Consider the following 13,698-nt stretch of genomic DNA (forward strand, 5'->3'; position numbering starts at 1 on the left):
TCAATAAAACTCTGAACTCCTGTGTGGAGATGCCCTGTATTCTTTTGCACAGTAATTTGTGTAAAAAATAACTGTCGAGCAAGTTTTGTGCAAAAATAAGTCGAGCAGCATCCCAAACTACTGGATCTGATCACCCAGTCTGATTCCCTCCTAAGTCCAGGCCAGGCAATAAAGTTTCAAGCCCTCGCACGCTTGCCCTGCTATGGGGTGCAAGGCCAACAGGAGGTACCCACACCATTTTTCAGTGAGGACGCTCCTTTCCGCCACGTCCCCGACAGCCGTGGCGGGACGGGTCTCCAGACCCCTTTTAAAGCCAACACGCTGGAGGATCCTTGCCCCCGACAGACCTTCCGTGCCCCCACGGCGTGCCTGCGCATCTAGAGCCGCCCCTCCCCACTTCACACCAGCCCGCACTGCGACCGAGGGCCCGTGCCGAGGAGCCTTGTGCCGAGCGCGCCCCCGCTGCCCCTCAGCACTAAGCCCTCGCGCTCCCCACGAAGCGCGCGAACCCCGCGTACCCCTACGCCCCCTGCGCGCGCCGCGCGAAGACGGGCCGCAGCAGCTGCAGCGGCCGCGCGCGCCCCCGGCGCACGCGCGCCGCAACCACCCCGCCCGCCGCCAGCGCGCAGCTGAGCTGGGCGGGCCGGCGCCGGCAGCTTCGCTGTGCGCATGCGCTCTGCGGGGCGCCCTGGCCGACAACTTTCCTCTTCCGTGGTGGGCTTGTCTAGGCGGCGGGGGAGGTTTGTGCTCCATGGTTGGGTGTTGCGCATGCGCGGCCCGGCGGGGTCAGAGCCGTGGCGGCCCGCACCCAGGTGAGTGTTGGCCCGGCCCGGCTCGGTCAGGCCCGGCCCGGCCCGGCGTGGGGGGCGGCCGTGGGGGAGCAGGGGGTGGTCGCGGGGCGGCCGTGGGGTCTGGGAGCTGTCGGCCGCCGCCGGGCCCTGCTTCGCCTCGGGCTCGAAAGCTGGGCGGCTCGGCTTCTCCTGCCGCCGGGCCCGCTGCCAGGGCTCCCCCTGCCCGGGCGGGCAGAGCTGCGGGGCGCCCCGGCCCGGCGTGCGGGCCGAGCGCCGGGAGGCGGCCGGGAGGCGGCAGCTCTGGCCGCCGCGGCGGGAGGGGGGGGGGCCCGGGCGGCGCGGGGCGCGGCGGAGCGCCTGCTAGCCTGCCCGCGGGCCTGCCCGCCTGCCGGCCCACGGGCGGGGGGACGTGGCGGCCCGCGGGTGGGCAGGGGTCAGCCGCGTCTCCAGAGAGCGGTGCTTCGGGTTTGTTTGTTTTCGGTTGTGGTTTTGTTGTTGTTATTGTTTCGGTTTCTTCCATAAGGGGAGAGAGGAAGATATGCTAGCGCTTCCCAAAGGTTCCCTCGATGCAAGGCTAGCAGATGGCGTGTTCTTATTTTACTTATTTCTAGCCCTCCTTCTGTTTCTAGTTCTGCTTTTTGGGGGACTAACGTCAATACATATCACTTTCTTAAAAGATATATTTGTTTTGGAAAGGGCTGAGTAATGAAAGTATGGATCAGGACTTAAACCTTATTATCCATTCCAGGGATAGTGTCTAGGTTGCTCTTACGTGGTTATGTTTGCTCCATACCTGTTAGCAGGTCATCAGGTGTGACTGAAGATGGAAACTAAAAACGATGCTGATGGATACCGAGGAAATTGTCTTCTGCTGACCGTTATCCAGCCTTACTTCTAGTTATACCGACACTCACCCTACCATCTCAGCACACTTGCCTAACATACAGATTTCATTACTGGAGGTGTCAAGGCTTGAGATCTTGGAGCAGAGTTCTATCAACCAGTTGTCAGGACCTTAAAAAGAAACTTGCCTTTTGGGGTAGATTATTCCAGAATGTCTGCTGCAATGTCATTTGAAGTAGCTTGCACTGGGTACAGCCATTATGGACTGCTGGACTGACTATGATCTGGACTGCTGGGTTCCTGTATTTGTAATTTAAATATACAGCTCTAAAATGAGACAGAACTTCAAAGGGTTGCTTTATAAGAAAATGATGTCTACAAATAATATTAGACATAATTTCTGCACTTAATCCTGTCGTTTTTCTGTTAGACAAACTCTTACCTACCTTCTTTAAGAGAAGCAGAAACTTTGCTCTGTCTTACTAGAGTCTGCCTACCCTCAGGAAGCAGCTGAAGGTTGTGACAAGTATGTAGTATGGGAGGCCACAATGTAACTATACATTTTTCTGATTTTCATAGTTTTTAGTTTCAGCCTTCCAGTGTTCTCATTCTGGGTGTGGGAAGAAGAGGGCATTTCTAAGGCCATGTCTCTCCTAGGAGTGCACTGCAGGTATAGTATGTGTTGCACTTTTAGCAGTATGGATTTTTTTAGTCTCAGCATGTTCTCTGATCATGTACTTCACTTTCTTTTCTCTGATGACTTACTTTGAGGTTAAAAAAACCAGACTGTATCAAGAAAACCACAGCTTTGCAGTTTCAGCTATGTTTGTTGTATGGGCTTCACCCAGCACAACTGACTTGTTTTGGGATTCAATCCCTGGGATAGCTAAGCTTTTGTAAGATAAATGTGGCCTGAGTAACTTTTAGTTTTTGAAAATAATACTGTTTGTGAATAGACTTTAGATTTTAGTTTGTCTTGCTTTTTTTTTTTTAATGGAGAAACATGTCTAATACATTAGTTTGATATCTACATTTAATTTTTTGAATAATTTGAGGTATTTCTATTCTGAAGGTCTCCAACTAGCTCACTAGCAGTGTAAAAAGAGATACTCAACTATCCCACTTAACTCAGAGGAGCACTGATTTAGTTACAGATAACAACCACACAATTTGTATCTGCTATTTTATCCTGGTTACTGGTGGTCCTGAACTTTGTAGAATTGGGCATTATGCTTTTAGCAGATTAAGAAATTGCATTCTTATTTTCCAAGTTCTATGTATACAGTAAGGAATTATTACCTTGTCTGACAGAATTTATAACACAGTTAGAAATTACTTATGCATTGTGCTCTCCAGATGAATCTACCATGTACTTAGAAATTTTAAGTGTGAAATTATTCTACTTTGGGTAATTCAGTAAGATTGCCTGACCTGTGCTCTGTACTCTGACTTGCTCAGCTACTGAAGAAAAGAGCTGAATGAGACAGGTGCATTCTGCCCCTTCAACTGCATCCATGTCTTCAGTGCTTCTAAAATATCTTCGATTCATTGATGACATTCACAGCAGTAGTAAAAAATAAAGACATTTTAAAAAGTAAAATATTTGTACTATATTTCTCCTTCAATTAATTTCTTCCTTCTTGTACGTTAGGTTTTTTGGCATCTTTTAACCTACCCTAAAGGACTCGACAGTGATGCCTCGTATGATATTGTTCTCACGTATCTGGTGCAGGAGATTGAAAGATTGGATCATGGAAGCTTTCCTGAAACTGAAAAAAATCAGCTTAAGGCAGATGGAAAGCTTTATTCCAGAAGATTATACAAAGAATGTGTCAGTTGATGCAAAGAATTGTTGCATATCTTTTCTACTCTGTAATGTGTTATTAAACATGAATAGTTGTGAGAGTTTTGCAGGAAATAAACTGTGGTTTTATTGGCCATCTTTTGCTAGTCTAAGTGTGTGATAAACATAGCAGATGTGAAGCTAGGAGTTGAATAGAATTCTACAGATTGCTTAACAGATACAGCAAACCTTTGATAACTAGAATTCCATAAGGACAAATGTGGCCTCCTTCATTGTCTTATACTGATGGAACTTTCTTTAGATTGAGAAAGCCCCTTTTTGTTATTAACTATTTTTGTAGTTCATCGATGGAGAAGGTGTTAAAAACTGCCTGCAGCAATATGGAAGCATGGAGACAAAATAGTCATCTATTGAGACCCTCAAGGAATTATTGGGCAAAGTGATGGAAATGAAGAGCTTGAACCATCACTTCAGCATGGCGGCAGCTGAATCTGACAAGGACTCTGGATATTCAGGTTTCAAAACCCCCTGCTTTACCTTTCTTTTGTGTTATCTTACTCAGACTTTGCTTTTATTGGTGATGTGTGACAAATCTGACTTTAGCCCCTTACAGATTGTGTCTTGTTACCTGGGATGGCCTTTGTATGTAAGACAGCTTGCATCTGCAGTCATCCTACCATCAAACTTTTTTTGAAGTGGAGCTTTATGTAGTTATAAAGTTCATCTTGTGAATTTGAATGGCATGGGAATTTAAAATGTGCCTAATAAAGGAATGAATGGAAGAATCTCAGACTTCAGAGTCTGGAAGTGGGGATGGCAAAATTAATTTTGTTCTTTGCAGTGATGAATGAACTGTTGGATTATGCTGTCTGATGTCTCTTACGATTTGACCAGATTGTCAGCAGAGCCTGATAAACCAGAGAGTACTTGTTATAACATCAGTAAAATGTAGACATGGTGTGCCGTTTTAATACTCAACAAAACTGTGCAAAGATGACCTTTAAAAGAAAAAAAAATGCTTTTGAGAGAGACGTACCTTATTAGGTTTGTAGATAGATTTCAAGACACAAAATGCCTGCAGCACAGGCTACAGCTGTGGCAATTCTGGAGCCTGTAGTTCTTTCCTGCACCAAGTTTTAGAGCAGTCTTCATGATAGTGCATGGTCCCTTGGAGACTAAATACAAAAGAACAAAAAGTAATAGATTTTGGGGAGACAATATCTGCATGAGAACTGGCCTGAAATATAAAGCCTTTTATTAAAGGCTATTTGACATCTGTCACAGCAGGTCTAATTTTATTGGTATCCCAGAACTAAACCTTACAGTTCTTCTTGGCTTGGTTGAAAGGAAGTACAACAGTAGAACTGAAAGGAGGTAGCAAGCATGCTGCATGTGAACAACTAACAGCTGAATTCTGCATCTGACAGATGGAAGTTCAGAGTGCCTAAGTGCTATGGAGCAGACTGACTCGGAGGACGTGCTGAGTGCGTTGTGTTGGAACGCAGAGGATGGGCCTTGGCCATGTCCAATGACCACAAGCAACTCCTTTCCTGCACTTTCTCCTATGGTCGTAATGAAAAATGTGTTAGTTAAGCAGGTAGGGAAGAAATAATTTATTGAAAATTACTGCATGTTCTTAAATTATTTTTTTAATTAATATTTTTCCTTTCAAAAAGATTTTACAAAGTTGTTGCAGTCCAAAAAGTAACTGGTAACTTGAAAAGTTCTATTGTGGCAGGCTGTTCTTTTGAGGGGACAGCTAGAATCACTAAGATGGAAAAGATGTGCAGTGGACAATCTCTGCTACGTCTTCTAAACCTCCTTGTCTCAAAAGGGATCCTCAAAAAATAGAACTTTAAGAATGTTACATAAACAGCACCAACACCAAGCCAAAAAATGTGTTTTTCCTTTTGAAAGATGATGTTTTCTTTTTCATTTGATAAAGACAGTAAAGTAGGATGATGGGTTTTGCTTCCTAGTTCTTAGGTTCTAGAAGTGCTTTATATGCAATGAGAAACACTAATCCAGAATGTTATAAATGAAAAAATGAAATCTGTATCTGAAGTTAGTTGCGGTATCTTTAACAGTTGTTTCTCTTAATTGCATGTGATTGTTCACATTGCAACAATTACATTCCCTATTTATGTCCTCCAATATCTTGTTATATGTTGTTCTTCCAGCATATCTGTGAGACTCCTAACTTTTACATTGTAACAGAAGATATGAGAGTTTCAAATTTGAAGTATTGCTGTATTATTAGACCTCTTGCTCAGTATTCACTCATATTTTCCAAGCAGAGCAAAAAGTTCTTCAGCGTTTTTTATTTAGAATGCATCTGAGAATAACAGTGAGAAGGGGAAGAAGGAATATAGATCCCGATTCTTCTTCTACCAAATCTGTTACGGCAACAAGAAAAAAATCTATCGAATTCAAATATTGTGAATCATTGCTAACAGAGGTATGGGTTTCTGTTAGTTTTTGGCAGATTATGTATTTGAGGGTAAGCTGGTTCTGATCTCTGAGCATTGTGCTTTATCTTGACAAGAGACAATTTTATTTTATAGTCATGTTCCTAGATGTGTGGACAAAATACTGTCTAAACAATTGCTGAAGTTTTCATATAGTAGGGAGTAGGCAAGCTTCAGCAGAGGTTGATAGCCTTTAGCCCACAGCTCACAAGTTTTACACAGATTGCAGTGGTAGTCTAATGTTAAACTCCAGGTTGTGTTGCAGTTAGGAGAAGTAGCTAATAGTAAGTAGCTTTTAGATATAGAGATATATATATATATAAAATATATATTAAAAATAGAAATTGTAGTGTAGCAAAAAGGGAATTTGGGGAGGAAGAGTTGGAGGTAGATAAACTTGTGAGACTCAGTTCTCTTGCAGTGCCTCATAACATCTAAGTCTATGTATGATTAAGGACAATAATGCTAAACTAAAGAATGATTTTCTGCAATAAACAAAAGCAGCAAGTCTAGGTCAGAATAATAATGAAGTGTCTTTATGCCTCTTTCTATTATGCCTAGTTACCTCAGAGAATCATGCTGGTCATCTTTCTAAAATGGTCTTTTCAACACAGCGCTCAGTTGGGCTCACTGAACAAAACAAAAAAAAAAAAAGGCAGCATCTGGTTACTTCTGTTTATTTGTTCCAGTTTCAATTTCAATCAGCATCATCCTTCTGTCTTAGAACCACTGTGGTCCTGTGCAGTGATGGTTACCTGCTGTCCCAATTTCAGAGTGTAAACAGCTAACAATAATGTTACTAAAGAAAAAAAAAAAAATCAATCAGGGATTAATTCTCTGAAACACAGTGCTGCTTGTGACAAGGTTTCTGTAAGTCCTGTAGAAGTCCTTAATAAATAGGAAAGGCTCTTTAGACAAGTGTTACTGCTACATGCATGATACGAGTTCTCAGTTAAAAAACAAACCAAAATAAAAAAAACCAAAAACCAGAAAAACATCCAAAACAACCAAAAACCAAGCCACTTTGCAGAATTAGTAAAATAAACATGTCCTCCTCTACTGAAAATGAGATTTTGGGTGGGAGAAGAGCAGAATGCAACGTGGAAAGGAGACGAAAGTGGATAATAGAGATAGGACAAAACAGGAACAAGATAAACCGTTATCACAGCTCTTTTAGCCTCGATGATTTTTGGGGCTCTGCTCTGCTAGATACTGTAGAATTGTGCAATAAATTAGACCTTCTGACCCCAAAACCTTCTTCCTTAAGAGTGCATGTTCTGTCTTGTGTATGTATAGCCATGGTATTTATATACTTCCTCACTCCTAACATCTACAGATGCTTTTCTTTTGAATGTTTGTCCTTTATTCTTTGATAAGGTAGTAATATTTATTTTTTTTACCGGTAGTTGTTCTCTACGCCTATTCCATAAGCATCCTGTCTGTTGAACCAAAGAAATTCTGTGCCAGTAGGTAATTGAATCTCCTCTCCAAGTCAGTGTCCTAATCAGTGGGTAATACCCACTTTGGACAAGTACAAGTCTTTTACTGGGGGAATGTACTTCAGCAAAGCATGTTAGCATTTGCCGGTTTAAATCTTATGAGACTGGGAGAAAGGAGATAGATTTCAGATTACTCAGTACTGTACCAAAAATAATAAAATGTATTTGTGCTAGCTAAAAACTGTGTCTTCAGCAGCCCTGCCAATAACATTCCAAGTCATAAGGAACTGGAAAAGCAGCTGACAGTATATTATATTAGTGTAATTCTAGTGGTGATGACCTAAATATATTAAGTGAGATTTTTCCTTCAGAAATAAATAGTATCTCTTACTCTAGACCATTTGATATGTTTGGAGAAAGGCAGGCATGCTTTTTGGCCAGGAGCTGTCATGAATATCTGCAGTAATGTATTGGAGGAGGAAGAGGTAATTTCATGTAAAAATTGTGTTCCCCAGTATTGCAGAATATGGCTTGTAGGAGGGAGTAAAAACTTGGGTATTTTTCTTGAAATGTAATGCTTTTAAGGTTTATCAGTGTGCACTATTTCATCAGAGGTTTGGAGTTAAAACTGCTCTGGGCTTACAACAGGCTTTTTTCCTTGTATTTGTTGATATTCAGCATTTTCTACTTCATGGTCTTAAATTTATTGAAACTGTGTATTGTACTGAAGATTGCAAGACTTTCTGAACAGCTGTCATCTATTTTAAATAACCATTTTAAAAGCCTGCTATAAGAATAGAATTGACAGGATCAGAGTTGTTGCCTTTCAGCAAATATGGAGTCTGGTTTGTTCCTGAAACGTATGTGCAATCTTTCTTTGGCTCTTGTAAAATATTTCATAACCACAGTGCTTAATTATTTTTCAACTTTTCTGTATGCTTGTTGTTCAACCCCAAGTCTGGGTCAAACTTCTGCATGAGCATTGTACAATATAAGCATGCACTTCATCCTCATTTAGGAAAGCATGTATAAATTCAGACTGAATTGTTTTTAAATGTATCTGATGTTCCATAGTAAAAGGATGATGAATTACAGTTTGATTCTAGTGCTATGCTCGGTTGTTGGAGAAAGAGAAGGATGAGTTTGATGGAAAACTGTTCAGAACATATTAATTGGGCAGTGTGTATCAAATATGGAGAAATGGCATGGTCCACCTGTTTCATTTAAGGTTTTTTAGGCCTATTCTACAGTATTGTTGTAAGACTACTTTTTTTTTTTTTTTTTTTTCCCCCCATTTGTGTTTCTCAGGGGAGTTCATCACAGCTCCAATCTTGGACTGTGCAGCCATCCTTTGAAGTGATTCCGGCTCAGCCACAGCTAGTGTTTCTTCGTCCATCAATCCCACCTCCCATTAACCCTTATCCTGTTGGGAAAAAGAGGAATGACTCCACTAATTACCTGCCCATCCTGAATTCTTATCCCAAAATAGCACCACAGCCCTGCAAAAGAGATCACTCCTTTGATCTAGAAGAACGTCAGGAAACAAATTGCCATAAACGATTCTGCACAGAAGCACCCAAGATGGAGACTTCTCCTGTATCAAGGAGCACAGGCTTGCCTACTAGTCCTTTTGCCCACCTACCAGTTAGCTTTAAGACCCCTCAGGATTCTCACCAGCAAAGTTCTTCAACTCTGGTGACAAGTGGAAAACTGCCAGCTCTTCCTGGTTTTCATCGTGTTTCCAGTAACACTCAGAAAGTGCCAGGTTTGACTCCCCTTTTGCCTTTTGGAACTCTGCAGTCAACAAAATGCACCCCTCCTGAGAGCGAGAGTGCAGCACAGACTACGGTGCAATCTGCAGTGTGGAGCCCCCCATTGATACCAGAAGAGATTTGCACTACCCCTGAGCTGCTTTTGCAACAACAGAGCAAGTGCAGACGCTTTCAGAATACACTCGTCGTGCTACGCAGGTCGGGATTGCTGGAGATCACTTTAAAAACGAAGGAGCTCATTCATCAGAACCAGGTGACTCAGGCTGAGCTTGACCGGCTGAAGCACCAAACACAGCTTTTCATTGAGGCAATAAAGAACAATGCTCCACAGTCATGGGCAGAGCTAGAAGCTTCTCTAGCAGGATCTGATAAAGCTGACAGAAACCTGGAAGACCCCACGTATCCCAACATGTAGTAGAAAGGTACATAGCTGTTGATCAAGTTATTTCTGTGCCTCCTATTTCCTGTCTCAAGCTTTTACTTGAGCATTTTCTGAGTCCAAGACTTGCGAAGTGGCATGTTGTTAACAGCTTGTCTTGTGGGACTGGAATAGCATGGTGGGGTCTTGACAGAGTGGGTACTTACTACTTCAGTGTGACCTCGAACTCCATGCTGACTCTGTGTACTTCCTTGGACTTGAGAAGCTTGGAAGTGCTCTGCTGGCATGTTCCCATTCTTGCCGTGAAAAAGACAGTCATTTGCAGTATTCTGCAAGCAAGCATCTTCCTATTCCTATCTTCAGACAGTCAATTTTGAGAATGGAACAACAGAACAGGCCCCAATATTAGGCCATCGTCAGTTGCAAGTAGATGAAGGGAGTTGGTGTGAGGAGAGGAAACTTACATTGATGGGGTGGTATCTTGAGGCTATTGCTGTCCCTTGTAGCAGTCTTACACTGGGGTTTTAACATGTTTGAATTAGTGGAGATCTGTTTATGCTGAAGCAGCATTCTATATTCTTTGCAGTCTTTGGTCAAAGGTGTCTTAGGACCCAAGTGAAATTAAATGTTTTGATGATCTCCCTAAAAATTTTATCTACTTGAGTTTGAACTTTCTTTAAAAAACAAAAACAAAAAACCAACAACCCAAACCACATAAATTTATATAATTCCTAGCCTGCTTGCCTTGAGATATAGCAAACACCACTTTGTGCATGAGATATTAGGCCTTACTAGTAAAGATCCACAGTAGTCATGTTAAAAAAGCAGTTCTACAGGCATTTATTTAATTTCAGTTTATCTAGACACTTAACTGTGTCACCCCCTCCAGTCTGAAGGGTGTTTCTTCAGAGGCAGTCTGTGTAGAGAACTAAGAATGGCTTTGTCTAAGAATGTTATGGAAGCTGGATTGTTTATGCTATGTTCCTTTATGTGTGACAATGTTTTTAAAAAATTGTGAAATCTAGGTGACGGGGTATTTTGATGCTTTGATCACTTCTGTCATCTGATTCTTAAAAAAAGAAAGTTGAAAGTGGAGTGTATGTCTTGCTAATTTCTGACTAGACATTTGCATTTTTTGATGCCTCTGGGAATCAATATTGCAGAAGACTGTAGAGAATGTTTTTGTAGTCTTCCTCAAATATGTGCATTAGAGAAATTGTAAGGGGCTTTTCTTTTGTAAGGGGTTTCGCCCTTTTCACACTGATGAAAAGAAATGCTGTACATGACTGACAAAGAGGAGAATTGGAGTCATATTTGTACTAGCCATAGGCTGAGAGGAATTTTGTGGCAGGATTTGCCCTGGTGCAGCTGTAGCAAACTAGTAGCCATGCCTCTCATGGTATCCTGCCCACCTGCGGAAGACTAGTGCAGTATGTGGGAATTAATTAAAAGAAAAGTGTTCGTAGACAGTGTTCTGCAACGTGCTTTTTTTTAAATACACCTGCTATAATTGTGCATGCTTGGATGCCTCATAACTTGCAGCACAGCAATATCAAAACTCAGCCAGCAAACCTGGAAGGCAGCATAGTACAGTGTAATAATGTAGGACATGTCCGATGTAGCTCTTTCAGATTAGTCGTCATATCTGCACAGAATGACGTTTGGCAGGATAGATGTATTGGTACCTTAGGCCATTTGTGAAACAATCCCAAAAGATAAGCTTGTTTCTTCTGAGCTTCTTACAGGAAGGAGAGGAGGCAGTAGGAGGCAGTTCCTTCGATCTGATACCTGTAATAGGCCTAAAGGTGTGATGTGAGAAAATGCATATGATATCTTTCCTACTTCTCCTAAAATTCTTCTACCCACTGAATAGAGAGGATAATTTGAAGTTCAGAATATATGTATTTTTAGGAAGTGCTTGTCCTAGAAAACAAGATGATGAATTCAGGCTACTTAGAGATGAAAGAAAGTCAGAAAAAAAGTCCAATCTTGTTTGAGACAAGAAAATGTGAGTCTACCGGTGACTTCTTCATCTTATTTCCACTGCTCTGACAGAGAGTAAGAGAAATTTGGCCTTGCAGGGTAAAACCCTCTGACTTAGGGAGTCTCTAGCTGATAGAAATATCTCAGTCCACACAGAACCACATTTATTTTTTTCTCCCCTGACAGCATTGAAAGTGGGCTGAAGTGGGTGTGCTTATAGCTGATGGGCCTTTCAGCTGGTGTAATTTGTATAAATATATATTCAATAAATCTGTGAATAAAGTCCAGCAGCTGGCTAGAAATCTCCTACTGGGCATCAGTCCAAACTTAAATAGTATTTGCTGAACTAGAAAAATCTACTCTGAAACTATTATATGTAAATCTGGGGTCCCTTAGGAACCATATCCCTAGATAACCGCAAATCTTGATGCAACATCTATTTAAGAAGGATGTTGAAGGTCTCTAGTGATAGGTAGGTCATCAAATACCATTCTATTCAGTTTCTCTTAGCTGCCTTTATTCCTGGAAGCCCTGATAAACCTTTAAACAATATGGGTTTCCTTTTTTGGCTGCAACTTAATAGCTTGGAACTGTGTTGAGAAAATTAGTTGACTGCATCAGTACCAGAATAGGTCCTGATTCTGGGCAGGATCTGGAAGTGGTCCAGTAGATTTGAGCAGAAACATTAACCGCTGATTGGAAACCTGTAAGCAGTGAATTTACAGATTTTTTTTTTTTTTTTTTTTTTTGACCTTTGAAGCAGCAAGACTTTGTATTAACAAGTTAGATGAAGACAGCTGTCCCAGTCTAAAAAGTCAATCGGATGGTCCGCTGGGGCTTGAGTTGCTGCTGACAACTAGCAGGTGGGGTAGCTTCATGGGTCAGAGAGACTGCTGGTTTTCTATTAAGTTTTATTAAAAGTTGGTATTTTTGATTATTTTTACTATGTATTTTTGAAATTCTACGGCTCTAGTTGGAATGTAAAGATTTTCTGTACTTTCTAAGTCTGTTGCCAGCTCTAAATACAGTAGCCTAAGAACTCTGTTATAGAACATGACCTTTTTGTTAAACCTTTACAGAAACAGACTGTGAAATATGAATGAAATAAAGTATATACTTGAAAAGTTTGTGGGTTATTGTACTGCTGTTAAACTGCAAAGTCCTTGGTTCCAAAGCATGCTTTACATAGAGCTCCACAACAGCATGTCACCCATGTGGGAAAGTGCAGTTCCAAAAGTGATACTATGATGTATCTCCTGAAGAGAGTCATGTGAGCTTTAACAGTATGTATGAATTAAAGGATCTCTGGGAGGAGCATGAGTAAAAGTGGGCTGTACAGAACTCTAAAAATATATTGTCGTGGGTGACCATTACCATAGATCTGTCGTTAACAACCTGGAAGAATTTTTCCATCTTTGAACTGTTATCTCTCTGTGATGACTGTACATTATGCTCACCGTCTGTGCTGGATGAACTCCTACACTTCATCTTAATCCTGTCAGCCGGGTATGCAGAAGTTCTAAATTGTGAAGTAAGGATCTTGGCTACTGAAAGAATTACTTGAGTGAAAAATTCTATTCTCTCTCTTGAAGAACATTCTCCAACTAAATCTGTATAACAGCTTTTCACTAAAACACATTTTTCAAAATGTTGCCATCTTTACAAATTCTTTTCTTTGTTCAGAGAGGACTCTTACAGTGAGAACTAGGCAGTCATGTCCAGAACATCCAGCAGCCTCGTGGCATGAGATCCTGTCCTAAGGTACAAGAGATTCTGGTTAAAGTTCTTGGCACCAGACAAAGTAATAACTTGAGTCTCGTTACTTTACATCCAAAAAGGAGTGCCATCAATTGAAGTAATTTTATTCCCTGAGACTTTAAACTGTTCGCAAATTTTGTATTCATAGAAGGTATGGGTACAACTCAAGCAGGAAATTTTTATGTCTGTGTCACTTGTGGCTAGCTTTTTCCTTTACGTGGTGAAATCTATCGGTAGGATGTCAGGCCTGTTCTCCTTTATTTCACTGAGGCCAGAAAGGTGAATTGCTGCTTTCAGGTGCACTGCATCTGTCTTGTTTTTCTTCCTCAAGATACACAAACAGTCTGAAAGCCCCGCAGGCTTGGGCTGAGTAATCTCCTGGCATGCAAAATTTCTGTCATCCGCTAGCTTGAATGTAGTATGCTGTTACTGCCTTTGTTCTCGTAATTGCTGGGACAGAA

The 13,698-nt window shown here is 41.5% G+C and overlaps 1 protein-coding gene across 5 annotated transcripts; it reads left to right on the forward strand.

Moving 5' to 3' along the window:
- Window positions 1–694: 694 nt before the first annotated feature.
- Window positions 695–12,603, forward strand: CIPC (CLOCK interacting pacemaker). 5 transcript variants are annotated; one of them, XM_042790836.1, is made up of 5 exons: window positions 695–812; window positions 2,214–2,304; window positions 3,779–3,953; window positions 4,866–5,035; window positions 8,654–12,603. In XM_042790836.1, exons 3-5 carry the CDS (start codon window positions 3,881–3,883, stop codon window positions 9,530–9,532), a joined length of 1,122 nt encoding a protein of 373 aa, XP_042646770.1. In that variant the 5' UTR covers window positions 695–812; window positions 2,214–2,304; window positions 3,779–3,880; the 3' UTR covers window positions 9,533–12,603. The 5 variants fall into 5 exon arrangements, with proteins under 5 accessions (XP_042646770.1, XP_042646769.1, XP_042646768.1 ...); XM_042790835.1 differs by having other exon boundaries at window positions 2,221–2,304; XM_033008719.2 differs by lacking the exon at window positions 695–812 and adding an exon at window positions 1,139–1,256 and having other exon boundaries at window positions 2,221–2,304.
- The last annotated feature ends 1,095 nt before the right edge of the window (window positions 12,604–13,698 follow it).

Source organism: Tyto alba, unplaced genomic scaffold, assembly GCF_018691265.1.
Source record: "Tyto alba isolate M040663 unplaced genomic scaffold, T.alba_DEE_v4.0 Super-Scaffold_18, whole genome shotgun sequence".
NCBI lineage: Eukaryota > Metazoa > Chordata > Aves > Strigiformes > Tytonidae > Tyto > Tyto alba.

What these genes read in the sequence shown, in the direction of transcription:
- CIPC (XM_042790836.1), top strand. Translation starts at nt 3,881, where the DNA reads ATGGAAATGAAGAGCTTGAACCATCACTTCAGCATGGCGGCAGCTGAA. An exon ending in CAAGGACTCTGGATATTCAG is followed by an intron (nt 3,954 to 4,865) that starts GTTTCAAAACCC and finishes TGCATCTGACAG; the next exon opens with ATGGAAGTTCAGAGTGCCTA. An exon ending in AAAATGTGTTAGTTAAGCAG is followed by an intron (nt 5,036 to 8,653) that starts GTAGGGAAGAAA and finishes TGTGTTTCTCAG; the next exon opens with GGGAGTTCATCACAGCTCCA.